The following is a 27,941-nucleotide window of genomic DNA, read 5'->3' as shown; positions in this document are numbered from 1 at the left end:
ATCACAGAGAATCTTTGTGGGGAATAGAAAATAATCCTATAATCACACAACCTCTGGCTGGATTTAAACATCATCTTCACACACAATCCGTATGGAGAGTTACACACTGTCTTTACAGGCTATTTTAACAGAGACTTGAAAAAGGATGATCATCTTACACTATCTATCATGTGGGAACTTGAGCATTGGTATAAAAACACTATATGGGACTTGAACATGATTAACTCTACCCACCAGCTCTCTGAAGGCCATAATAAGCATATAATCCAACACTCTCTCTGTAGGGCCTTAAACATCACTATAATCACACACTCTCTCTATGGGGACTTGAGCACCACTGTAATCCCACACTATTGTGTAGGGCACTGGTTCCCAAACTGTGCGCCACGGCGCCCAGGTGCCCCATCAAAACAAGACAGGGGCGCCATGAGCTGCATCATTACCGATAGCAGTGACCTAATTCTGCAGCTGCATATTAGAAGTTAGATAATCCCCTCCATTAGAAAAAGTCAGAAGCCGTTTTCCTTGTTTAGAGTGCAGATTTCTAAGCATAGTTTATATTGTTTCTGACTTAACCAATTATATATTTTTTTAATTGAACAACTGTTATATTTTTATGTTGTTACATCTATGATTATAATACCTTCATTGGCTTTATCCCAATTATTTTCAGCGTGAAAAATGTAAGTACTCCTGAGGCCCGGCTCACATCCCCTCACCCGCCCAAAAAAGAAAATAGCATAATGGGGAGCCGCGGCCAATAGGTCAAGGGAGGCGCGGGTCAAAAAAGTTTGGGAACCACTGGTGTAGGGTCAAACATCACTATAAACACACACTATCAAAGTAGAGGTTTGAACATACCTATAATCACTCACTGACTCTTTTTGGACTTGAACATCATTACCTTCACACTTTCTGTGTGTGTGGAATTGAACATTGTCTTTACACGCTATTTCAATTGGAACTTGAACATGATTATCTTCACACACTATCTCTGTGGGGACTTGACCCCAGGGTAGGTCGCTCCCCTGCCCTCGCGGCGCCACCAGATCCTCTGTGCCTGCCCTCTGCTCTGTTGCTGTGCTGACTGTCCCCCAGAGTGTCTGCCTTTTTCCCCTGTGTGTGATCGCGTCCCCTTTTGCTTTTTTGTATCCCAGAGTGCCTGCTTTCCCCGTTGTGATCGCGCTCCCCTTGCTTTTTGTATCCCTGTCTGCCTGCTGCCCCTCGTGTCCCCGCCGTCCCCCCCGTCCTTCCCCAGTTTTTTGTCGTTCTTCTCTCGCTTCTCCGGCTTTTTGTACCCCTTCTAGGTACTTTTCCGCTTTTTTGGGCATCCCCGAGGCCCTTCGCCGCTTTTCCCGCTCTTTTTTCCCCCCTACCCGCCCGCCTCCCAGCTGTCCCCGCCTCCCCGGCTATCCCTTATATGGCGGCCGCTGCGAGGCAGTGGTAGCGACCCTTGACCCCAGGGTAGGTCGCTCCCCTGCCCTCGCGGCGCCACCAGATCCCTCTGTGCCTGCCCCTCTGCTCTGTTGTTGTGCTGACTGTCCCCCAGAGTGTCTGCCTTTTTCCCCTGTGTGTGATCGCGTCCCCTTTTGCTTTTTTGTATCCCAGAGTGCCTGCTTTCCCCGTGTGACCGGGCTCCCCTTGCCTTCTGTATCCCTGAGTGCCTGCTTTCCCCGTTGTGATCGCGCTCCCCTTGCTTTTTGCATCCCTGTCTGCCTGCTGCCCCTCGTACCCCCGCCGTCCCCCCCGTCCTTCCGCCACTTTTTGTCGTTCTTCTCTCGCTTCTCCGGCTTTTTGTACCCCTTCTAGGTACTTTTCCGCTTTTTTGGGCATCCCCGAGGCCCTTCGCCGCTTTTCCCGCTCTTTTTTACCCCCCTACCCGCCCTCCTCCCGCCTCCCAGCTGTCCCCGCCTCCCCGGCTATCCCTTATATGGCGGCCGCTGCGAGGCAGTGGTAGCGACCCTTGACCCCAGGGTAGGTCGCTCCCCTGCCCTTGTGGCGCCACCAGATCCTCTGTGCCTGCCCTCTGCTCTGTTGTTGTGCTGACTGTCCCCCAGAGTGTCTGCCTTTTTCCCCTGTGTGTGATCGCGTCCCCTTTTGCTTTTTTGTATCCCAGAGTGCCTGCTTTCCCCGTGTGACCGCGCTCCCCTTGCCTTCTGTATCCCGGAGTGCCTGCTTTCCCCGTTGTGATCACGCTCCCCTTGCTTTTTGTATCCCTGTCTGCCTGCTGCCCCTCGTGCCCCCGCCGTCCCCCCCCCGTCCTTCCGCCGCTTTTTGTCGTTCTTCTCTCGCTTTTCCGGCTTTTTGTACCCCTTCTAGGTACTTTTCCGCTATTTTGGGCCTCCTCGCCTCCCCGAGGCCCTTCGCCGCTTTTCCCGCTTTTTTTTCCCCCCTACCCGCCCTCCTCCCGCCTCCCAGCTGTCCCCGCCTCCCCGGCTACCCCTTATATGGTGGCCGCTGCGAGGCCGCGCAGCGGGCGCGCCGAAGGCGCGCCTAAGGCAAGCCCGTCTGCGCACGTCCGCGCCTGGACCGCGCCCAGCGCCCGAACTCCTGGCCCCCGCCTGACCTACGACTCCGCCTTCCTCGCCAACCTCATCCCCGGCCGCACACCGGGCTGCTACCGCGCCACCCCAAAACGTACCCTCGGACCCTTCACCTGCAGCAACTGCCACCTCACCTGCCTCCGGACCCACTCCGCTCCCGCCAAGAACTACTCCCCCGGAAATAACCTCCACTGCATCCTGGTCAACACCCGATCCATCCACAGGCACGCCATCGAACTGTGGAACCTCATCAACTCTACGAACCCGGACATCGCCTTCCTCACCGAGACCTGGATGAACCCCACCTTGGCACCCGACATCGCCATAGCCATCCCCGACGGCTACAAAATCATCCAGAAAGACCGCACCAACCGCATCGGAGGAGGCATCGCCATCGCACACAAAAACTCCATCCGCATCTCGACCGACACCGACAACTCACTCCCCGACGCCGAACACCTCCACTTCACGATCCACAGCGACCCCAAAACCACCCCCACTCTCTTCAACGTCATGACCCCCCTGGCGAACATCGCACGCAAACACGGACTCAACCTTATTTCATACGCCGACGACACTCAGCTCATCTTATCCCTCACTAACAACCCCACATCAGCCAGGACCAAACTACATAAAGGAATGAAGGAAGTGGCGAACTGGATGACAGACAGCCATCTGAAACTGAACACAGACAAGACGGAGGTCCTCATCCTCGGCCCCACTCCCACCGCATGGGACGACTCCTGGTGGCCCCCCCGCCCTAGGCAGCACTCCCCAACCCACCGACCACGCGCGCAACCTCGGCTTCATCCTGGACTCCTCCCTCACCATGACCAGACAGGTGAACTCGGTGACCTCGGCATGCTCCAACACCCTCCGCAAGATCTTCCGCTGGATCCCCACCGACACCAGGAAGACCGTCACCCACGCCCTCGTCACCAGCCGCTTGGACTACGGGAACACCCTGTACGCCGGCATCGCCACCAAGCTGCAGAGGAAACTCCAACGGATCCAGAACGCTGCCGCAAGACTCATCCTGGACATCCCTCGCCACCACCACATTTCCGGACACCTGAAAAAACTCCATTGGCTACCCGTCAACAAGCGGATCACCTTCCGACTACTCACCCACGCACACAAAGCCCTTCACAACCTTGGACCCAAACTCATCAACAACCGCGTCTCCTTCTACACCCCTCCGCGCACTCTGCGCTCCACCGGACAGGCCCTGGCAGCCGTACCCCGCATCCGCAAAGCCACCGCCGGAGGAAGATCCTTCTCTTTCCTGGCAGCGAAGACCTGGAACTCTCTGCCCAGCCACCTTCGCGCCATACCTGACCACCTCTCCTTCAGAAGGCAGCTCAAGACCTGGCTCTTCGAGCACTGACCCCCCCCCAGCGCCTTGAGACCCTTGATGGGTGAGTAGCGCGCTTTATAAATGCGATTGATTGATTGAACATCCCAATAACCACACAACTAGCTCTGTGGGGACATCAACATCATTATGATCACACAATATCTTTGTGGGGACTTGGACATGATTACGTTCAAACACTATTTCAGTGAAGTGGATAATCCACCCTGTGAGGGTTTGAATATAATTATTATATCACTTTACCTCTCTGGGCACTTTCATCATAGCTGTAGGCACCATCTCTGTAGAGACTATTGTGCTACTGTAAGCACATGCCATCTCTGTGGCTATCAAACACCACTCCTAAACAGTGATCACATACTACCTTTGCAGGTATCATCACACAGGACCCCTATGCTGACATTATCTCAACATGACATTCCTTGGAAGATGTGGACCAATAGCTACTTTGGCAAAACTAAGTTACAACGCAAACTCTGTGCTCCACTTGCCCACACTGCTGGATTACATCTCTTAATTTTTCCATGTGTTAGTTTGCTTAGCTCCTAAGATTTTAAGCACTAAACAACGGGCTGAATACCGTTTTACATGACTTTCTGTAATCATGCTATATGAAATATTCTGTTAGATTATTAGCATCATTCGTCTTTTTTACCTCTAGGATATGTAATTATGGAGTAGGTCTCTCAAGGAGGGAAGCACATGCTCACGTCCCTGCAAAAATTGTACTGTGCACATGACTATATAACTATAAATTTGCAAATCTGAAGTAGGATCCTTAATCACAAATATTTTTCTTACAATTTTTCTGTTATTAATACATTTTAAAAACATTGGGAAAGGTTAGTCCCCACTAAGCAGGTATCCACACATAGTTCCCATGAGGTTGGCAACAAGAGGTAACATTATGCAGTTTAAAGACCGCAGGATAAACACTGTATACCTCACACACTGTTTTTGGAGGATTTGAACATCCCTTACTCCATCTGTGGTGAACTGAAAAACAGCATTATAATCACACACTAACTGTGGAGACAGGAATATTCCTGCAATCAAACATTATCTCTGGACCTGAACATTGTTATCTTCACACACTATCTCTGTGTGTGGACTTGAATGTCCCTATAACCCCACATTAGGAACTTGAACATCCCCATACCACAGACTATGGCCCACATTTATCAAGGTTTTGGGTCGCCACTGCAAAGACGAAGGAAACCCGAATGAGATTTACACAGCCACACAAGGCCAGCTTGCGAAGCACTGCATGGCTTATTACCTCTAGAGTAATGCAAGGCATCCTAAATCGCTCTCACATTACTCTGCTACAGGTTCTAATCCCATGAGTGCAGTGTGGGTATTCCCATGCATCCACCCATGCATTCTGAGATTCCCAGATTTACGAACACTGGTAGAGTTAGGACTGTGTCAGAACTGTATGCCTCCCCACCAGAGGCACAAAAAGGAGAAATATCTGAATTTGTTCTTCTTGTATCCTCTTTCTAAAGAGCACAGCTAAAAAAAAGAAAATTCCTCTAAAGATTCTTCCTGCCTACAATGCAGGCACCCTTGCAAGATGGTTTAAGGGTGCTTGCTTCGGCACTAGGCAGCAGTTTGTGCAGCAGCGCAGGAATAGAGCAGAAATGCGCCCTTTAATGTTAAATTTGGCACATTCCTGACCTCTTCCTTTCAGAAAGTGCATCACAGCAAGGTGGTTTGCAGCATTGCATGAAATATTGATAAATATCGGCCTATGCCACTTAAGACTTAAATATCCATATTACCATACACTATCTCTGTGGAAACGTGAACGTATTTTCACACACTATCTGTTTGGAGACTTGAACATTGTCTATAAACACAATTTCAGTGGGGCTTGACATAAATTATCTTTACACACAATCTCAGTGGGGAATTGAACACATTCGTTTTCACACACTATCATTCTGGGGACTTGACTATCCTTCTAACCATACACTATCTCTGTGGGGACTTCAACGTCCCTATAACCACACTCGATCTCTGTGAGAACTTTAACATCATACTAGTCACACACTATCACTGTAGGTACAACAACATGATTACCTTCACACACCATCTCCATAGACTCTTAAACGTTCCAGTAATCGAAAACTATCTGTTTGGACATGAGCATCCTTATCTTCACACTTTGTGGACTTGAACATGGTCTTTACACACTATTTCAATGTGGACTTGAATAAGATTATCTTTACACACGATCTTTGTGGGAACCAGATCACCGCAATAAGTACATACTATCTATGTGGAAACTAAAACATCTTTATGATCAAAGCTTTATATTTACTGGGCATTGGATATCACTATAAAACACTATGTCTGTGGATCATCAACATAATTACCTTCACATCTTATCTCTGTGAGGGCCATAACATTCCTTTAATCATAGATGTATGTGCAGGCTTGAATATACAGATAATCACATTCTTTATCTCTTTGAACATCATTATTTCCACACACTCAATTTGTGAGGAATTGAATATTATCTTTACACACTTTCAAATGGGTCTTGATCATGATCACCTTTACACACCAGCTTTGTGGAGACCTGAACATACCTGTAAAAACAGTCTACCTTTGAGGGGACTTTAACCTCATTATCTTCATACACTGTGTGGAACTTGAACATTGTCTTTCAAACTATTTCAGTGGGAACTTAAAAGAATTATCTTCACACAACACGTCTCTCTGCAGACCTGAACATCCCAATAACCTAACCTAACACTCTCTGTAGGGACATGGAGATCACTATAATTAGACACTATCTTTGTAGGAACTAGAACATCACACTATCTTTGCTCATTTGAACATTACTACCTTCACACACCATCTCTGTGGGTACTTAAACATTACTCCTATTCCATACAATATCTGGTTGGACTTGAACAACATTATCTTTCCACTCTCTAGGTGGAAACTCGAGAATTGTGTTTACACACTATTACAGTGGGGAGTTTGAAAAAATCCTCTTTACACACTATCTCTGTAGGGGCTTTAACATCCCAGTAATCACACACTATCCTTGAGGGAACTTGAACACTTCCATAATCATACACTATCTCTGTGGTGACTGGAATATAATTATTTCCCCACTTTCCCTCTGTGGGTACTTTTCTCTTAGTTGTTTGCTACTGAGATCACATGCCACCTCTGTTCACATCATTGCACATCATCCCTTTACAGATATTAACCTTACATCCTTTCCTCAAGAGATGTGGTCTAATAGATACTTTGACAAAATGTAAGCAAATAATCAAACTTGGCTATATTGCTTGATTCCAACTGTTAATTTTGTTAATGTGTTAGTTCCATTATCTCCTAAGATTATGAGGACTAAGCAATGGGTTAAATTGAGTTTGAAGTGCATTTCTGTAATCATGAAATGCCATTTTCTGACCTGTTATTACCACATTCCAACTTTCATATACATTAGTATGTGTAGCAATGCATATATGACTAGTATATGATGCTATTTGTGTATATTGTTGATAATATTAACAGTTAGCCATGCATGTTTGACTGTACTCAAACAGTAATTATGGAGTAGGTCCTCACAAGCATGGTAGCACGTGTTCAAGTCCCCACAGAGAGAGAGATGGAGGGAGAAAAAAAAAAAAAACAGACAGGGCGAGACAGATTGAGAGAGAGTGACAGAGAAAAAAAAGAGACAGAGAGAGAGAACCAGACAGCTGGCCACCCTAACCCACAAGGTCTGTGGGTACTGTACCCTCATCCACTAAGAGACTGGGCAAAAGGTGCAGATTGTGTGTGTTGTTTGGGGGGTTGGAGGTGGGGGGGGCCGGGAGGTCGGAGGACCTGGTCATAGCCCAAGAATCTTTGAAGCAATCGAGGGCCGCATCTGACTGGTCTCCAAAGAGACCAGCGCCATCAAAGGGCATGTCTATAAGAGAAGCTTGGACATCCCCAAAAAGCCAGATGTCTTCAGCCAGGCGCCATGGTTGCTGAAACCAGTCTTCCTACCGAGTTGGTTGGGTCCAGTCTGCAACAAATTGTGAACTTTGCTGCATCCCTCCCATCAGCAACAGCCTGAGAGAGTACAGCCTTGCCTCCTCCAGGACCTGTGGCAGAACTTGCCCAACAGTGTGGGAAATAAAGGGTCAAAAGGTATTTGATGTTCACAGACCACAATGCCAAGCTGACGGAAGAAAACATCTTCCAAAATGAGTCCAGCCTCTTGGATTCCCTATCAGGGGTTAGATAACGCGCCACAGGAAGTGAAGGCCTGGACCACCAAGCTCTCAAGGGTGGGGTGTTGTGTGAGAAAGGTTGGGTCCCGAGGTGCGGGGCAATCGTTCTATTCACAGTATCCCCTTTGATGGGTTTGGACCAGATACCCAAAAGGACGTCCTTAAAAGCATTACTGAAAGGGAGCAGGCATTCATAGGTGGAAGTTCTCAGTTGCAGGACCTCTATCAAGAAATTAGTCTTGACTGCCACTGAGGGTAGATGAAGGTCCAGGACCTCAGCAGTCCTCCTCACTACCATTGTGTAAGAGGTTTCCTCCTCTGTAGCCAAGGTAGGGGAGAAAGCATACAAGCATCTGGAGATGTGTACAGTCCACTGGCTTCACCCAATCCTCATGCCAGTCAATTTCCTTCTCATAAGGCTGATATTCTAGATGTTCCAGGCACTCCTCCAGTCTTTCCCAATGCCTAGCCCAAAAGAATAGGGCTCAGGATCTATGTGGCAAAGTTCCTTCCGGCATCTGGCGACACCCATCTGGCTCCATGTCAGAGCCAGGATGATGAGGATGGTGCTGGGAGTGTCTGGACTGGCACCGGGGAAGGTCAAGGGTGTACGACCAGCGCCGGTCTGGATTCTGGGGCCCACAGGCACCAAAGCCACAGCCACAGAAGAGGAACTCGAAGGGGCCCCTTCTGACACCGCAAGACCTGAAGGTGTGCCGACAGGGTCAGTCTGCCCAATACGGAGGCGCATAGCATCATAAAATTCTTTTAACTGGGCAAGGTTCGCTCCATCTCCTGGATGTTGGGGAGGTGCGGAGTCGGCCCAAGCGCAGGCTCTGAAGAACGAGGCCTAGAATGTCAATGTTTCTTCGTTGCATCGGTCTACAGACAAGAAGTCAAAGATCACTTCGATTTTTTGCTCTTCTCCTAGTGCCTCAACTTACCCTATCACTCCAAAGACCGAGTGGGATGATGACTTCAAACTCTGCAACCAGTCCCGGGACCTCAACCTGCTTGGAGTTGCGTGCCATGTCACCATCAGCTTTAGAGAGCCTTCGGATGAACGGCCGGTAATCTGAGCATGACTTTGGGTTGTTGTCGCGCTCCAAACACCACAAGCAGATGGGGTGCGATCCGTCAGACATTAGTTAGTGACAGACTCAGCAGGGCTTAAAAACCCTAACTGGACGACACCAGCAGGAAATACCTCAAAAAAGTTCGACAAAAAGGCCAATCAAAAAACAACTGAGAGGTAGCTCTTCCCTTGGATCAGCAGGTGTGCGGTGTGTTTAAAGCAGTCTTATCCGCTAGCATAGGCCTGATCGCCCCCTCTCTCATCTCATTCCGGGTGGAGCAATTCTAGGTTAACATGCGGTCTCTCCCACGAACCTCCCTCATCCATTCCCCTTCTGTCACTCCCCTCTCACTCCCGTACACCAATTCCATCCACACTACCATGGTTGCAAATCAGACTATTTTCAGGTATCCATCCCGTGAGAAGCCGAGCCACATCTCCTGGATTGTGCATGAGATTTTTGCATGCTGCAGAAATTGATCTAGGGCAAGATTAAAGTAGTCCTGGTTAGGGCTGTCTTAAGGGCTTTATGCACTTTAGAGCAGACTGTGTTAAAGTAGCGATGCGGGGAAGTAGTCAGTCTGCGTTTTGTTGTTAGTGCTGGGGAAGCTGAGTGACATATGGAAACAAAGCTATTAATTACAGAACGAGATGAAATGATGGTGGATAAACACTTATTTACTACATCTATGTTTTCAGACACAACGATCACTAAAAACTTTGTTGGGTCAAAGTCACATTTAGTACGAAGGCCGCTATTTATGAAAAAAGCAATAGGGACCACATCTGAATTTCCTCTCTCCTTGTACTGATCGCTTTTCAAAAAAGGGTGAAGGGATTGTGATTGCTCATGCAACTGTGGGAGATTCTGAATTCAAATATTAAGTAATTATATTCTTTTGAAATCAGTATGAAATCAATAGTACTATATGTACCGCCTCCTGTGAAAGTTGAGTGAGCCTTTGAAGGGGCGAAATCACAATTACTCGCAAAAATATCATTTTTTTTAAATCATCTTGCTGAAGCTTCCCCATACTTTGTGTGCTTAAACTGGACTATCCTCTGGCCATTTGAAACTTCTAAGTCACAAATTGGGGACCCACTAAACACACAAAATACAATTTAAATTCCCAGCCCATAACTTAAGACGTGTGATTCTTAAAGTTCAATTTTGCAACAAAGTCATGTAACATGCCCACAAATTCTGTGGAGTGGTGATCAAACAATATAGTAAAAGTTAATGACCAAGAGGTCAACAGGGCCTACTCTGGGCAACATCAATACTTGGAACCAAGGTTAACCTCTTCTGTGCCTTGGACGAGATGATCTCGTCCAAGGCTACAGTTCCCCTGTGCCTTGGACGAGATCATCTCGTCCATGGCACAGGGGAACTTGGGGGCGCGCTAGCGCGCCCCCCGTGCACCCCCCTTCCCCCCCCAAGTCGGGGATGGAAGGGGAAGACCTTCCCCTTCCACCCCCGACCCCCCCCCCCCTGTGACGTCAGCGCGCGCGCGCTGATGTGTCACAGGGGCCTCCCTCGTCGCGCTGGAAGCTCTGCTTCCAGCGCGATTGAAAAAGAAATGCAAAAGCATTTCTTTTTCAACCACTTGGGAGGCCCGGAGGGGCTTCAAAGGGAAGGAAAAGTATTTCCTTCCCTTTGAAGTCCCTCCGAGGGTTTCAAAAGCCGGATTTGCTTGCAATCCGGCTTTTGAAACCCCACTAGACACCAGGGATTTTTTTTTTCTTAGAAATTGACAAAAGGGAGCGACCCCTTGGGCAAGGGTCGCTCCCAGGGGGGGCATTTTTTTTTAAAAGGCCTTTTCTGCCCCCAGGGGGGGCAGAAACCTCTAGGCACCAGGGACCATTTTTTAATTTTTTTTATTTTTTTGTTTCATTTTTTTTTATTGAGGTGGGGAGCGACCCCTTAGGCAAGGGTCGTTCCCCTTGGGGGAAAATTATATTTTGGCCATTTCTGCCCCCCTTGGGGGCAGATTGGCCTATTTTGATGAGGCCAATCTGCCCCCAAGGGGAGTAGAAACCACTAGACACCAGGGATTTTTTTTTTTTTTATTGTTATTGACAAAAGGGAGCGACCCCTTGGGCAAGGGTCGCTCCCAGGGGGGCATATTTTCGGGAAGGCCTTTTCTGCCCCCCCTGGGGGCAGATCGGCCTACTATTAGGCCGATCTGCCCCCAGGGGGGGCAGAAACCTCTAGGCACCAGGGACCATTTTTTTTTTTTTGTTTCATTTTTTTTTTTTTTTGGTGGGGAGCGACCCCTTAGGCAAGGGTCGCTCCCAATGGGGGAAAATTATATTTTGCCCATTTCTGCCCCCCTTGGGGGCAGATTGGCCTATTTTGATGAGGCCAATCTGCCCCCAAGGGGGATAGAAACCACTAGACACCAGGGAGTTTTTTCTTTGCGTGAATTTCACGCAAAGGGAGCGACCACTTAGGCAAGGGTCGCTCCCTGGGGGGGGGCAAATTTATTTTAGGCCATTTCTGCCCCCCCCAGGGGACAGATGGGCCTATTAGGCCGAACTGCCCCCGGGGGTGGGGGGGGGGGGGTGGCAGAACACTCTAGGCGCCAGGGCAATTTTTTTTTGTGTTTTTTTTTTTTTTTGTTGTTTCTTTTTTTAGAGATGGGGAGCGACCCATCAGGCAAGGGTTGCTCCCCTGGGGGGGCAAATTGTATTTAGACCATTTCTGCCCCCCTGGGGGCAGATTGGCCAATTTTAGGTCAATCTGCCCCCAAGGGGGGAGAAACCACTAGGCACCGGGGATTTGTTTTTTGGCGCCAATGTCACGCAGGGGGAGCGACCCCGTAGGCAAGGGTCGCTCCCGGGGGGGGGTGGGTGTTGGGGGGGCAAATTTATTTTAGGCCATTTCTGCCCCCCCGGGGGGGCAGATCGGCTTATTATTAGGCCGATCTGCCCCCGGGGGGTGGGGAGGGGCAGAAACCTCTAGGCGCCAGGGGAATTTTTCTTTTTTTTCTTTTTTTTTTTTTTCTTTTTTTTTTTTTTTTAGAGATGGGGAGCGACCCATCAGGCAAAAGTCGCTCCCCTGGGGGACAAATTGTATTTAGGCCATTTCTGCCCCCCTTGGGGGCAGATTGGCTGAGTTTAGGTCAACCTGCCCCCAAGGGGGCAGAAACCACTAGGCACTGGGGATTTGTTTTTTGGTGCCAATGTCACGCAGGGGGAGCGACCCCGTAGGCAAGGGTCGCTCCCGGCGGGGGAGGGTGGGGGTTGGGGGGGCAAATTTATTTTAGGGCATTTCTGCCCCCCCCACCCTGGGGCCGGCTGAGCTACAGGCCAAACACCACAGGTAGGCACCTTGCAAAAAACACCTCTGTTTTCTGTGAAAAAATATGTTGTGTCCACGTTGTGTTTTGGGCCATTTCCTTTTGTGGGCGCTAGGCCTACCCACAGAAGTGATGTACCATTTTTATCGAGAGACTTAGGGGAACGCTGGGTGGAAGGAAATTTGTGGCTCCTCTCAGATTCCAGAACTTTCTGTCACCGAAATGAGAGGAAAAAGTGTTTTTTGGGCCAAATTTTGATGTTTGCAAAGGATTCTGGGTAACATAACCTGGTCAGAGCCCCGCAAGTCACCCCATCTTGGATTCCCCTGGGTTTCTAGTTTTCAAAAATGCACTGGTTTGCTAGGTTTCCTCAGGTGTCGGCTGAGCTACAGGCCAAAATCCACAGGTAGGCACTGCTTTTTATAAAAAAATGTGATGTGTCCACGTTGTGTTTTGGGCCCTTTCCTTTCGTGGGCGCTAGTCCTACCCACACAAGTGAGGTATCATTTTTATCGGGAGACTTGGGGGAACGCTGGGTAGAAGGAAATTTGTGGCTCCTCTCAGATTCCAGAACTTTCTGCCACAGAAATGTGAGTAACATGTGTATTTTTAGCCAAATTTTGAGGTTTGCAAAGGATTCTGGGTAACAGAACCTGATCCGAGCCCCGCAAGTCACCCCTCCTTGGATTCCCCTAGGTCTCTAGTTTTCAGAAATGCACAGGTTTGGTAGGTTTCCCTAAGTGCCGGCTGAGCTAGAGGCCAAAATCTACAGGTAGGCACTTCGCAAAAAACACCTCTGTTTTTTTCCAAAATTTAGGATGTGTCCACGTTGCGCTTTGGGGTGTTTCCTGTCGCCGGCGCTAGGCCTACCCACGCAAGTGAGGTATCATTTTTATCGGGAGACTTGGGGGAACGCTGGGTGGAAGGAAATTTGTAGCTCCTCTCAGATTCCAGAACTTTCTGCCACAGAAATGTGAGGGACATGTGTTTTTTTAGCCAAATTTTGAGGTTTGCAAAGGATTCTGGGTAACAGAACCTGGTCCGAGCCACACAAGTCACCCCTCCTTGGATTCCCCTAGGTCTCTAGTTTTCAGAAATGTACAGGTTTGGTAGGTTTCCCTAGGTGGCGGCTGAGCTAGAGGCCAAAATCTCCAGGTAGTCACTTTGCTAAAAACAGCTCTGTTTTCTGTGATGTGTCCACGTTGTGTTTTGGGGCATATCCTGTCGCGGGCGCTAGGCCTACCCACACAAGTGAGGTATCATTTTTATCGGGAGACGTGGGGGAACGCTGGGTGGAAGGAAATTTGTGGCTCCTCTCAGATTCCAGAACTTTCTGCCACAGAAATGTGAGGAACATGTGTTTTTTTAGCCAAATTTTGAGGTTTGCAAAGGATTCTGGGTAACAGAACCTGGTCCGAGCCACACAAGTCACCCCTCCTTGGATTCCCCTAGGTCTCTAGTTTTCAGAAATGCACAGGTTTGGTAGGTTTCCCTAGGTGCCGGCTGAGCTAGAGGCCAAAATCTACAGGTAGTCACTTTGCTAAAAACAGCTCTGTTTTCTGTGATATGTCCACGTTGTGTTTTGGGGCATATCCTGTCGCGGGCGCTAGGCCTACCCACACAAGTGAGGTATCATTTTTATCGGGAGACGTGGGGGAACGCTGGGTGGAAGGAAATTTGTGGCTCCTCTCAGATTCCAGAACTTTCTGCCACAGAAATGTGAGGAACATGTGTTTTTTTAGCCAAATTTTGAGGTTTGCAAAGGATTCTGGGTAACAGAACCTGGTCCGAGCCCCGCAAGTCACCCCTCCTTGGATTCCCCTAGGTCTCTAGTTTTCAGAAATGCACAGGTTTGATAGGTTTCCCTAGGTGGCGGCTGAGCTAGAGGTCAAAATCTACAGGTAGTCACTTTGCTAAAAACAGCTCTGTTTTCTGTGATATGTCCACGTTGTGTTTTGGGGCATATCCTGTCGCGGGCGCTAGGCCTACCCACACAAGTGAGGTATCATTTTTATCGGGAGACGTGGGGGAACGCTGGGTGGAAGGAAATTTGTGGCTCCTCTCAGATTCCAGAACTTTCTGCCACAGAAATGTGAGGAACATGTGTTTTTTTAGCCAAATTTTGAGGTTTGCAAAGGATTCTGGGTAACAGAACCTGGTCCGAGCCACACAAGTCACCCCTCCTTGGATTCCCCTAGGTCTGTAGTTTTCAGAAATGTACAGGTTTGGTAGGTTTCCCTAGGTGGCGGCTGAGCTAGAGGCCAAAATCTCCAGGTAGTCATTTTGCTAAAAACAGCTCTGTTTTCTGTGATGTGTCCACGTTGTGTTTTGGGGCATATCCTGTCGCGGGCGCTAGGCCTACCCACACAAGTGAGGTATCATTTTTATCGGGAGACGTGGGGGAACGCTGGGTGGAAGGAAATTTGTGGCTCCTCTCAGATTCCAGAACTTTCTGCCACAGAAATGTGAGGAACATGTGTTTTTTTAGCCAAATTTTGAGGTTTGCAAAGGATTCTGGGTAACAGAACCTGGTCCGAGCCACACAAGTCACCCCTCCTTGGATTCCCCTAGGTCTCTAGTTTTCAGAAATGCACAGGTTTGGTAGGTTTCCCTAGGTGCCGGCTGAGCTAGAGGCCAAAATCTACAGGTAGTCACTTTGCTAAAAACAGCTCTGTTTTCTGTGATATGTCCACGTTGTGTTTTGGGGCATATCCTGTCGCGGGCGCTAGGCCTACCCACACAAGTGAGGTATCATTTTTATCGGGAGACGTGGGGGAACGCTGGGTGGAAGGAAATTTGTGGCTCCTCTCAGATTCCAGAACTTTCTGCCACAGAAATGTGAGGAACATGTGTTTTTTTAGCCAAATTTTGAGATTTGCAAAGGATTCTGGGTAACGGAACCTGGTCCGAGCCCCGCAAGTCACCCCTCCTTGGATTCCCCTGGGTCTCTAGTTTTCAGAAATGCACAGGTTTGGTAGGTTTCCCTAGGTGGCGGCTGAGCTAGAGGTCAAAATCTACAGGTAGTCACTTTGCTAAAAACAGCTCTGTTTTCTGTGATATGTCCACGTTGTGTTTTGGGGCATATCCTGTCGCGGGCGCTAGGCCTACCCACACAAGTGAGGTATCATTTTTATCGGGAGACGTGGGGGAACGCTGGGTGGAAGGAAATTTGTGGCTCCTCTCAGATTCCAGAACATTCTGCAACAGAAATGTGAGGAGCATGTGTTATTTTAGCCAAATTTTGAGGTTTGCAAAGGATTCTGGGTAACAGAACCTGGTCCGAGCCACACAAGTCACCCCTCCTTGGATTCCCCTAGGTCTCTAGTTTTCAGAAATGTACAGGTTTGGTAGGTTTCCCTAGGTGGCGGCTGAGCTAGAGGCCAAAATCTCCAGGTAGTCATTTTGCTAAAAACAGCTCTGTTTTCTGTGATGTGTCCACGTTGTGTTTTGGGGCATATCCGGTCGCGGGTGCTAGGCCTACCCACACAAGTGAGGTATCATTTTTATCGGGAGACGTGGGGGAACATAGATTAGCAAAACAAGTACTATTGCCCCTTGTCTTTCTCTACATTTTTTCCTTCCAAATATAGGAGTGTGTGTAAAAAAGACATCTATTTGAGAAATTCCCTGTAATTCACGTGCTACTATGGTCACCCCGGAATTCAGAGATGTGCAAATAACCACTGCTCCTCAACACCTTATCTTGTGCCCTTTTTGGAAATGCAAAGGTTTTCTTGATAGCAATTTTTTACTCCTTATATTTCAGCAAATGAATTGCTGTATACCCGGTATAGAATGAAAACGCACTGCAGGGTGCAGCTCATTTATTGGCTCTGGGTTCCTCGGGTTCTTGATGAACCTACAAACCCTATATATCCCCGCAACCAGAGGAGTCCAGCAGACGTAACGGTATATTGCTTTCGATAATCTGACATTGCAGGGAAAAGTTACAGAGTAAAACGTAGAGAAAAATTTATGGTTTTTTCACCTCAATTTCAATATTTTTCTTTTTCAGCTGTTATTTTCTGTAGGAAACCCTTGTAGGATCTACACAAATGACCCCTTGCTGAATTCAGAATTTTGTCTACTTTTCAGAAATGTTTAGGTTTCTGGGATCCAGCATTGGTTTCATGACCATTCCTGTCACTGACTGGAAGGAGGCTGAAAGCAGAAAAAATTGCACAAATGGGGTATGCCCCAGTAAAATGCCAAAATTGTGTTGAAAAATTGGGTTTTCTGATTCAAGTCTGCCTGTTCCTGAAAGCTGGGAATCTGCTGAGTTTAGCACCGCAAACCCTTTGTTGATGCCATTTTCAGGGGAAAAACCACAAGCCTTCTTCTGCAGCCACTTTTTCCAATTTTTTGGAAAAAAACGAAATTTTCACTGTATTTTGGCCAATTTCTTGGCCTCCTTCAGGGGAACCCACAAAGTCTGGGTACCTCTAGAATCCCTAGGATGTTGGAAAAAAAGGACGCAAATTTGGCTTGGTTAGCTTATGTGGACAAAAAGTTATGAGGGCCTAAGCGCGAACTGCCCCAAATAGGCAAAAAAAGGCCTGGCACAGGAGGGGGAAAAGGCCTGGCAGCGAAGGGGTTAAGAGCACAGGGGCTTTCCTTTGAGACAAGAAAGCTTAACCAAGATCGAATTAGCCAAGATCTTATTTGCCCTCCCAGAAGAAGATGGAATTGCTAGGGCACACAATGATTGGAAGCCCTCTAAATAGAAGTCACTCACAGACCAAGTCTGGGAAACAGATTATTTCAAAATCTTATATATGAAACCCAGTCTTCATTGGACAGTTTGAGGTAAATTCTTGCAAAGTTCCAAGATAACAAATTAGAGGCCATGAAGTACACAGGGGCCCTTGATTTAATTTGTACTTTTTGAGGCACACCCTGCACAGGTCTGGAATGGTAGTCTGCAGCAATGGAGTAGTGCATAAAGATTGAGGACATGGACATCAAAGGTGGCAGAGTGAGAACTGGGGACTTGGACAACATGGGACTTCACTCAATATCCTGGAGATTTCCCAAAAGGGAGGCAGGGAAGTAGGGTGGGTTCAGGGAGAAGAGGGAAATAAGCTGCTTAAAGGGATGATGGGGGCCCTGCTTAAACCCAGACTTGGTACCCTGTCCAAGGTGATCCTATTTTCCTTTTGGGCAAATGCTACAGTCAGGCCAATAAACTAACCCCAAAGGTAGGGCTCTTAGTATTCCTGGAGCACCAGCTGAATGATTCAAGGCAAAAAGTAATTTTCCACCAATGCAGGTCTTCTAAAATGAATGACAACAGTCGCCAATTAAAAATTTTGGTATGCAGCCCACCTGGGACATTCTCCTCACTGTTAGGACCTCATTGGAGAGATCACCTGTCCTCCCTGAATTTGGCTGGATCCAATGAATTGTCTTTTGTTTCAAATCCAACCATGTCTCCCTCTTATTTGGATTCAAAGGTGGGACTTGGTGGACTCTGGGGGTAGATGTAATTGTAATTGTATTTATATAGCGCTTACTACCCCTGACAAGGCGTCGAAGCGCTTTTCGATCAGTAGCACGCTACTTCGGTACCCAACAAGAATTAGTGATGGATTAGTATAATTTAATAAGGAGTACAGTTTTAGTATTATTATGAGTTAATTTGAGTTGCGGATATGAGAGTTTGTTAGTTAGGTTGACTGGAGTAATCGAGGGGTGGAGGAGGAAAGAAATCCATAAGTGTTAATTGGGAGTTTATCCTTCATTTACTCAATCCAAAGGCTTGAGATGAATAAAAGGGGAGCGGAGGGGAAAGAGGATGTGGAAGGGTTAGGGAGAGCATAGTAGCAGGGTGAGATGAATGCAGGAGAATTTAGTAGGGTTGTGTGGGAGGTCACAGAGGTAGAGTGAGGTTTGGTGAGTTAGATGTGGAGGTGGAGGGAAGAGCTTAGGCAGAGATATTCAGGAGATGAAAGTGGTCGAGGGGATTTGGGATGAGTCCGAGTGAGAATGGAGGATAGTTTGATAGAGACATGACATAAGAGTGATGAGTAGGAGCCATGCAATGATCCACAAACATGCCAGGCACAGAAACAACATATACACATACATACACATATATATATATATTTATACACACACACACATGAATACACACATATGCACATACAATACATAATTAGAATCATGGGTAAAAAATACCTAGTCATCCATCCATCATCCTGGTAAAAGGCGGGAATTCCTTTACCTACTTCGAGGGTGGACGGGGTGTGGCTCAGCGGGCGGAGCTTACAGGTGCTTTATAAAGGGAGAACCTTCCTCTCTGCGTCTCCAGCAGAGGAAGACAGAACCTGCGCGTCTCAGTCAGACACAGACTACGCTCCAGTACATCACCAGCCCACCTCCAGGAAGGATTCCAGATCCCCTCTGCCATGGGATCTCTGTGCGCACAGCCCCGCCCCATCTTTGCCAAGCCCAAGAGTCAGGGTGGCCTGCCCCCTCCAGAAAGGTGAGCCTCAACTGCGGCATCTGCTGCGTTTATATTGTACACTAGGGGTACGTGATGGGCCATGGGGTAAACGTCTCCAGCAACCTTGTGTGCCTTTGGCAATGTTATTGTTACTAGTGCGTCTTTGTGGAGATGTCCTCGTGCTTCTGCGCATCAACAACGCACCACGTGAATCGGCGGTAAACGCAGTGGGGTCGTTTTGGAAAGCTGTCCATCATCCTGGTAAGAGGCGGGAATTTCTTTACCTACTTCGAGGGTGGACGGGGCGTGGCTCAGCGGGCGGAGCTTACAGGTGCTTTATGAAGGGAGAACCTTCTACTCTGTGTCTCCTGGAGAGGAAGATAGAACCCCGCGCGTCACAGTCAGATACAGATTACGCTTCAGTACATCATCAGTTCACCTCCAGAAGCTGAGCTTCAAACTGCGGCACCTGCTACGATTATAATTGTAAGTGCTTCCTTTGAGGTCTAGTTTCTGCAAAATGAGCACCGTGGCCCCTCCCAACCGGAGCATCCTCCACGAGTATGTCAGCAAGCGCCACCTAGCATGTTCCACACGCCCGTTTATATTGTACACCAAGGGTACGTGATGGGCCACGGGGTAAACGTCTCCAGAAACCCTGTTTTTCCCCCGGCAATGCGATTGCTACCAGTGCGCCCCCGTGGAGATGTCCCCGCGCCTCCGAGCATCAACAATGCACCACCTGAATCGGCGGCAAACGCATTGGGGCCGCCCTGGAAAGCTGTCCATCATCCTGGCAAGAGGCGGGAACTCCATTACCCACCCCGAGGGCGGACGGGCGCGGCCCAGCGGGCGGAGCCCACAGGTGCTTCACAAAGGGAGAACCCTCCACTCTGTGTCTCCAGGAGAGGAAGACAGAAATCGTGCGTCATAGTCAGACCCCGACCACGCTCCAGCACATCACCAGCTCACCTCCAGGAAGGATCCCAGATCCCCCTCTGCCATGGGATCTCTGAGCACACAGTCCTGCCCCATCTTTGCCAAGCCCAAGAGCTACGGTGGCCCGTCCTTTCCAGAAGCCGAGCCCCAACTGCGGCACCCGCCACGTCCACATTTGGAAGTGTTTCCCCTGAGGTTCAGCCTCTGCAAAATGAGCATCGTGGCCCACCCAACCGGGCACCCTCCACAAGTATGTCAGTAAGCGCCACCCAGCATGTTCCATACGCCCCGTTTATATTGTACATGAAGGCTACGCGATGGGCCACGGGGTAAACGTCTCCAGCAACCTTGTGTGCCTTCGGCAACGCGACCGCCACCAGCACGTCCCTGTGCAGACGTCCCCGCGCCCCCGAGCATCAACAACGCACCACCGGAATCGGCGGTAAACGCAGTGGGGTCGTTTTGGAAAGCTGTCCATCATCCTGGTAAGAGGCGGTAATTCCTTTACCTACTTCGAGGGTGGACGGGGCGTGGCTCAGCGGGCGGAGTTTACAGGTGCTTTATGAAGGGAGAAACCTTCTACTCTGTGTTTCCCGGAGAGGAAAGAAGAAAATGAGGCTCAAGTGGATATACGGTTAGAGGGTACAGCTGCACCCATGTGGCTCTCTTTAGAGGGCAAACCACCTACTAACAAGACTGAACAACTGAGAAATGTTTCTTTAGGGTGAGGATCAGCATGCCTTTAATGGTCAGAATAGGCCTAGAGGCCTCATCTGAAGGTGGCCGAAACTGGGAATAACTGGGCAAGGTCAGTATTTTCCCCACATTTTACTCAATGAAATTCCAGGTCAAAAATACTTCAGCATAGACAGCAGCTTTATAATCAAGACTATCACAATGTTCCTTGATAATGGAATTTAGGCAGGAAAATAATTTATACCTTCAGCCAACTGAACAACGGAAGTGGAGGAGCAGCCTGATTTAAATGTTTTTTTGGGCAGGGATTTCCATTCTGACTGCACCTTCCCTCCCCCCCCACCCCCAATTCTTTTTGAGGGAGGTGAATTCAGCTGAGGGGGGAAGGAGTCTGCGATAACCTCAAAAGTCTCCAAACTACTAGGAGCCACACAAAGGTTGCCAATTAGGTCACTGCCATGGACAGCAACTCTTTGTGAGTTACAGTTGTGAGGGGACCCACAACACCCGTCAGCAAAGACACAGGGACCACCCTGAGATTAGTAAGCCAGGACTTCCTAAAATACTGGCTGGGTAATGTACAGAAAGGTGCCTAGCAGTGTCAATTCTTTCCTCCACAAAACTAATCTCAGTCAAATGCTCTCATAATGATGGGCAAATGGTAACAGATGGAGCAAGCATGTTTGAGGGTTCTCTCCACTCCCCCTTTTTTGGATAAGGTAGCTTTTTTTCCCCATGGCCCACGTGGTGAGAGACAGATGAAACTTCACTAATATCTATGCAAACCTGCACAGAGAGTCCTACCTTAACTGTGTGAAGCACTACTCTCCAACAAGGGGGTTGCCCTGCAATCTTCCTGGTGATGATAGGCAAAGATGGGCCAGCCCCTTGGCCTGGTCACAGTATGCATGCGTCCCACGCAGTGGATGGCTGGTCGGCGTTTTATAGCACTACCCGGATGCTGGCCCCTCCTCCACCAAGGCCTCCTAGGACTTTTAGTTCTTGCAATGCAGATTTCGTGGCGGGCTCAGCGGGTGACTAGTTGGTGCTTTATAGCACTATCTGTATGCTGGCTCCACCTCCACCAAGGTATCATGGGGCTTGCAGTTCCCTTGCACAGCAGAGCTTGTGGCCTCAAGGACCCCCTGCTGATGGTAGGAGGCAAGGCAGGCCCCAAGTCCACTCCTGCCTAAGAACCGGGCCCAAGTTGTAATAGTTCAGGTGTTACCCCGCCAAGTGCCAGAGGAACGAACCCACCCCTCCCCAGCACCCAGTCAGCAGTGACCTCTCCTAGCCAGGGGAGGGGGGGGGGGGTGCTTCTTGGGGTGTGGAGAGATTGGGCAGCAAATCTTGCCAGCAGTGGGGAGGCCCAATAGTGGAATTGGGGCTCCGGCAGGTTGGGCGACCAAGCCCCCCCTTTCCACTCCACAAACCCTTCTTGCAGTTCTACCTCCAGAAGTGGGAGAAGTGACAGGAGGCCCACAAGGTCAAAACAATCCTTTCAATCGCACCCGGTGAACATGAACGTCATTCAACAATGAAGGGAGGCCCGCTGGGACACCCAGCAGAAGCAAAGCCCTTAAACAGTATCATAACAGGGCATCCAAAAGGCTTGGTCAGTCTTCTTGTACATCTGAGCACCCAGGATCAAATGTGGGAGGGGGGGGGGCCTGCCTCTCCACTCACCAAGGGCTGCCAGCCGACCTAAAGGCAGCCTCTCCTGGTCACAGCAGATGGTGGGCCTTGGTGAACTCACCGCCACAGTCGGCTCTGCACCACGGCATCTCCGGGCTGATGCTGACTCACCACTTGCATGCGGCTACCATGTATCTTCAATTGTTTTCTTCCATGGACTGTTTAGCAGGTGATCTCTCTCTTCTGGTTCCTCTTTTAGCCGTCTTGGGGACCTGCTTGCCAAAGTCTCATACTCAAGCTCAAAAAATTACAAGGCATGTGAGAAATAACTGCATAGGACAATGTATGATTATTTCTGCTCGAAGATCTAACTAAGAGCGCTCGTAATGAATACCCTAGAGCACTGATTAGCTGGAAACCCCAACAAAGAACTGCTTAAAGTGCTACAGCATAGGCACAGGCCAAGTATCATGGCCTGTATGGATATTATAGAATTTATTAAACACAGCTCACATAATAACCTCCCTTTAAAGAATTAAGAATTTCCAGTTTATATGGGGAACAGTTTCACGTGTACAAGTTAGTGTGAGAGAAATATTTATTTTGAAGCTCAGATGTTTAATATGTTGGCTTCCAACTGCGTTATAAAAGGATCCCAAGACCTTTCAGTGCGCTTGTCCCTCCCTCCCATTTAGGGCTATTATTGAGAAATGTACAGAAGGTTCTCCTTAAATACAGGAAGGACTACACAGTTTCAAGACAAGTTTTTTGGAGCCCAAAGTCTACAATCAATTGGCAAACATTTTATGTCCAGTCATTCTAAAAATCAAGGCTCTACTTTTTTTAAACATTTATCCATAGGCAATGCTTCACGGCATATAGTTGTGACATATACACTTTTTTTTTTTCTTTTAAGACCTTTGGGGTCAGATCAAAAATAATTACATTGCCTGCACATAATAAGAGTATAGATTTGACCATTACCTAATTTAGGGAGAATACCTGAAGAAAAATGGAAAATCGTAAAAATGCAGGGAAAATGCATTGGGACTATTAGACAACCTTGCTTCATAACCATTATTTTTATTTTTTAAGTGAGCCTCAGGGCCACTCTAATAGTATTTGTCACAATGCAACAAATGTATCATCATGAAGTCTAATAATTTTAACAGTTTTGGAGGAGTCTCAGCAATTTACTTTTTCCAACTGAATTTCCCTTTATGCACGCTCAAATGCAGTTGAAAAAACAATAAATTTAGAGTATATAGGTTGCCCACTCTGACGTACATATTAATCTAATATTACTTGTACTCTACCAATTTTAACTACGGTACTGCATTAAGCAATAAAGTCTCATCGCTCTACTGGGATTATAAATATTCAATAAAACTTTACAACATTTTTCCCACAAGAGTAAAGCTATTAGTCAAAAATTAGAAGGTAGTCTGTGCGATCTCCTGAAGACAGAACATTCACTGTTGCCTGCGTGGTATTTTATTTACAGGTGGTTTACAGCCTGCCCACTGCCTACCATTGGGCTAGCTTCTTCATCAGTCATTTACTTGCTGCTCTTTGGTTGGGGCACGCCTACTTTACTTCCCCTTCATGTGTTTGCCCCTTCCCTGGAGCACAGCTGAAGTACTGCTTACTTACCCAGTGTCCTTCCAAAGCTTGCGCTTTTGGAGCCACTTTTTTCAATCTGTTGCAGCACTGCAGAAGAATGAACTCCAGAAGAATGCATGTGTTTGCAGGCCATCTCCTGAACCCCCACTTCCTCCCCAGTTTTGCTGAATTGTTGGTGAGGTGACCATAAATTAATGCTGAACCCAGTCTAACATGATATAAATATTTTTCCTTTGGTAGAATGGCCCAGACATGCAAAGCACAGACTCTATTTTGAGGTGTTATTGCTTACAGGAACAGCTGCTTTTTATATTGCTTGGGTTGTTTCTGAAGCCTTGGTAATGCACAATATTGGGGATGCTTGCACTGCCTTTGCTTTGAGTTGTATATTTTGCAAAGGGAGAGGGTGGCACCATGTGTTTTTATCTGATTGCATGTGTACACTTGAGCGCCATTCACTTCCCATCAAGGTGAAACTGGTCTTGGGTTGCTTTTGGTCCAGTTCAGGGAGGACCTGTCCTAGCAGTTTGAGTTGGACTCTTCCTATTGGAGTATCATCAACACTGATTTGCATTTGTCTGGGTCATGCACTGCATTAACAATGGGATTGTACATGTGGAAAGACAAAGGGGTGTTAGTCCATACATTACACAAAATTATGATTATACAAATTACTTCAGATATTATTTGAGAACTGCCTTACTGCTGTTATAGATTAAAAAAACAAAGCAATAAAAAAAAATTAAAAAAAATGTTGTTGAACCACCTCTGTAGGTTATTCCAAACCCAACGTAAGTGGTTCACACATTAATTGTACTATAGCTTTTCTTTCATAAAGCCAGCTACGTCACTAACAGTGAGAATAGCTTTTAGAGGTGGGGTAATGTAGGGACATGCTTTTATTAAATTCTAATATGCGTCACTTTTAAATACCACTAACCCTACCTTGTGGGCTACAAGGCCTATTTAAGGGTGACTTACTTAATATCTACACGTAGGGTTTTCCTCCTGTCAAAAGGTTTATTTTGACAGGTATGCCTGCAACTTTAATAGCTGCAGGAGTCAAGGTAGACGTGTAGGCCTAAAGCAATGCTTTCCTTGACAGCCTAGTGAATGCCACAATAGGAGCTCCAGTCCAGACGTAACTTTCTATGTCTTTAGTGTAATTTCATACACCATACTCTGTGGCCTTATTGGAAAATTAATGTGTTAACTGGGGTTCAGCCAATTTTATAGTTTTATAAACCACCAGCTTTTAGCTGCCTGTTTTATGTAAAAATGTACAGAGTGAAAGAATAATGTTAAGTGGTTTTGTATAATGGGAAGATTATCTGTAACATTTTTACTGAAGCAAATGAGTGCAAACAAGAGTGGCTTTTACCTGCTAGCATTGACAGTCTGTGAAATTAAAGACTACCACTGACAGAAGCACCAAACACAATGTATTGTAAAAAAAATAAAATACAGTTGACTGGACCTCAAACTCATAACCTACAATAAACATCTTTCAGCAGTACCCACCATCCACCCGTGCCAGGTACAGTGTATAAACCAGTTCTATCTTCTTTCTCTTCAAAATAGAAAAAAGAATCATTTGCCATTATTGAGGCAAACAAGCTTCTTGTAGATGCTCTTTTGACTTCTGTTACTAACTGCATCAGTGAAGTCCCTATAAGTCTTGAACTACAGTTTCGGTATACAGACACCGAACCTACAGTCCCAGCTCTGATAATGGATTTGCACGGGTGAGCAGCAACCTGGCCATGAATAACAATTCAATAGGTAGAAATCCAGGCGTACAATGGCCTGGAGTGTGTTTTTACAAGTACACAAACTGCGTGACATAAGTGTGTAAACATTATATATAACCTATTTCTTCCTGAAGAAAGGCTTTCATGGGATCTAACCCAAACTGTAAACATGGCATTGCTTCAATGGTACTGCAGGCCCTGCAACCCTAAGCAGGCAGGTAAAAGCTTCTGATCTTTTGAGTATTTTTTTTTTTTTTTTTTACACTTCAGTAACAACCACTCAACTATTAAACAACCCAGTTAATAAGGAGTACTACACCAAGCTCACGGATCTAGGTGGGAGTAGGGCAAACAGAGGCCCAAAGAAAATCTGTTTTTCAATAATAAAATTGATAAGCACACAAATGTGCACTACTTCAGAGTAGCATCCCTCATACCTTAGGAACGTGATCGGCAAGATTCATCAAATTTTATACAGCATAGAAGTGCAGCTCTCCTGCCTGCTCTGAAGAAAGTGCGGATTGTGGTGAACACTTGCATAAAAGCAGTGTAAGCTGATCCTTCAAACCCACATGAAAACTCCTTGAGTTTCTATTAATAAGGCACACACTCATTTAGACTGGTAAACACCCGAAGACATCTGAAGGAGACCGAATAAATACAGGTGCAAGTTTCATTTATGTTCTTTTTTTTATGTTATGTATAATTTAACAAGTGAATATAAAGAAGAGACCAGCAAAAGCTGGATTGAATAGGGGAAAACAGGAAGTTAATATCAGCATATGCTGAAAGATGCTAATAAACAAGACATTCTAATTAACTGAAAACAAACGGCTAGAAGCTATACGACAATTAAGAGGTACGAGGATCAATTTTTTTTTTTTAAGAAAAAGATGAAGTACATAAGCATGAATCTCGATCCATTCATTTAGAAAGGGAGCAGTTAAATATAGCTGTAAGATGAGGAAACTGAAGTAGAAAAAATGTGAAATAAAATAACCTAGGAGAGTATCCGAAAGAGCTGGATTGTGCATTGTACACCAAATAAAGCTGGATATCTGAGATGGGAGGAAAAACACAAGAAAAAAGTAGTCAAAGCAATATGGTTTTCAAATCTTTGGGGGTAAACGTGAGTGACATATGCAGCCTTTTTTATATATGTCAATAGACTGGCTTGCGATGCTTATTATTAAAAGCTGAAATTGTTAGGGCTTGAGCATTCCAAGTATCCAGAGTTCAAATCTCAAAGCTGTTGTCTCAGGCCTCCACCCACATTAAATAGATGACATGTTTAACAAATGCAAACACAAACACAGTTAAGCTTATAGAAAATATTGGGATCTCAGAATTATGAAGGAGGAAACAACCAAAAAAAAAAAGATTCCGAGGCCTCTTGAACTTGCCCTTGAGCAAACAAAGTCCTAGATTTCTTGAACTTACTCATCCACACCCATTTCACAATCTTTTATTTTACCTTTTGCTTACCTTGGTTATAGCAGTGCTCTTCCTATAATTCATACAAAGAAATTCAGCAAATGTTAGAAGAAGCTCAGTTCCAACAGGTGCATTTCCATGGACACCAGCAACAAATCGGATCTTGGGCTCCTCAGGCTCAGACTTATTTGGTTTATTGGATATTTCCAAAGACCAGATCTGGCGGAATTCAACACTTTGGCCCAAGCTATATTAAAAAAATAAAATAAAAAAAATATATATATATATATTTACACACGACAGTGAAGAAATACTATGAAAAAAATATTAAGAAATGAACACAATGTTGTGAAATTGGAAGACAGTGACAAGGCTGAGAAGAGTCCTGCAAGCACAGGCACTCAGTCTTTAATGACCTATATTTTCTTTTTTTTTTCCTGCCACCGTGGAATCAATCATTGCCCCATTTTCAGACAAAATCCCAATCTGCTATGTGTGCTTTGAATCACTTGCTGAGGGACGGGAGCAAAAATAAAAGATTGCAAACATGAACTAATAAGTTGCCACAATAACTTGGATAATGTGGGTACAGATCTACAACTATTTAAATATCTGCTAACATATTGAAAAGACATGGAAAAATACATCTGGTTACTCCTCCCTCCCCCCAACCACAAGACAAAACCAGTGGTGCTCCTTGGTAAAAACCGCTTCCTAAAGATGCATGGCATACACAAATATTCCAGAATCAATTAAAAGATAACCGTTTCTTTTTCATGCTTTGACAATCAGCATGTTTATTAAGGAGAGAGAGAAAGGACTTGTGTCCATCTTTCCATACCCATAAATAACTATAAAACCGATAATATTTCATTT

General features: G+C 46.7%; 1 protein-coding gene across 1 annotated transcript in view; it reads right to left on the bottom strand.

Annotated features, from left to right (window-relative positions):
• CPD (carboxypeptidase D) overlaps positions 1-27,941 on the bottom strand; it is a 575,290-nt gene that overhangs the window by 189,507 nt on the left and 357,842 nt on the right. The window contains exon 13 of the mRNA XM_069226269.1: positions 27,117-27,312. Coding sequence (XP_069082370.1) covers positions 27,117-27,312 — 196 coding nt within the window. The remainder of the gene's footprint in view (positions 1-27,116; positions 27,313-27,941) is intronic.

The sequence above is a fragment of the Pleurodeles waltl genome, chromosome 3_1, assembly GCF_031143425.1.
Source record: "Pleurodeles waltl isolate 20211129_DDA chromosome 3_1, aPleWal1.hap1.20221129, whole genome shotgun sequence".
Lineage (NCBI taxonomy): Eukaryota > Metazoa > Chordata > Amphibia > Caudata > Salamandridae > Pleurodeles > Pleurodeles waltl.
Note: the sequence above shows the minus strand (reverse complement) of the source record. Positions and strands in the feature narration are given on the sequence as shown.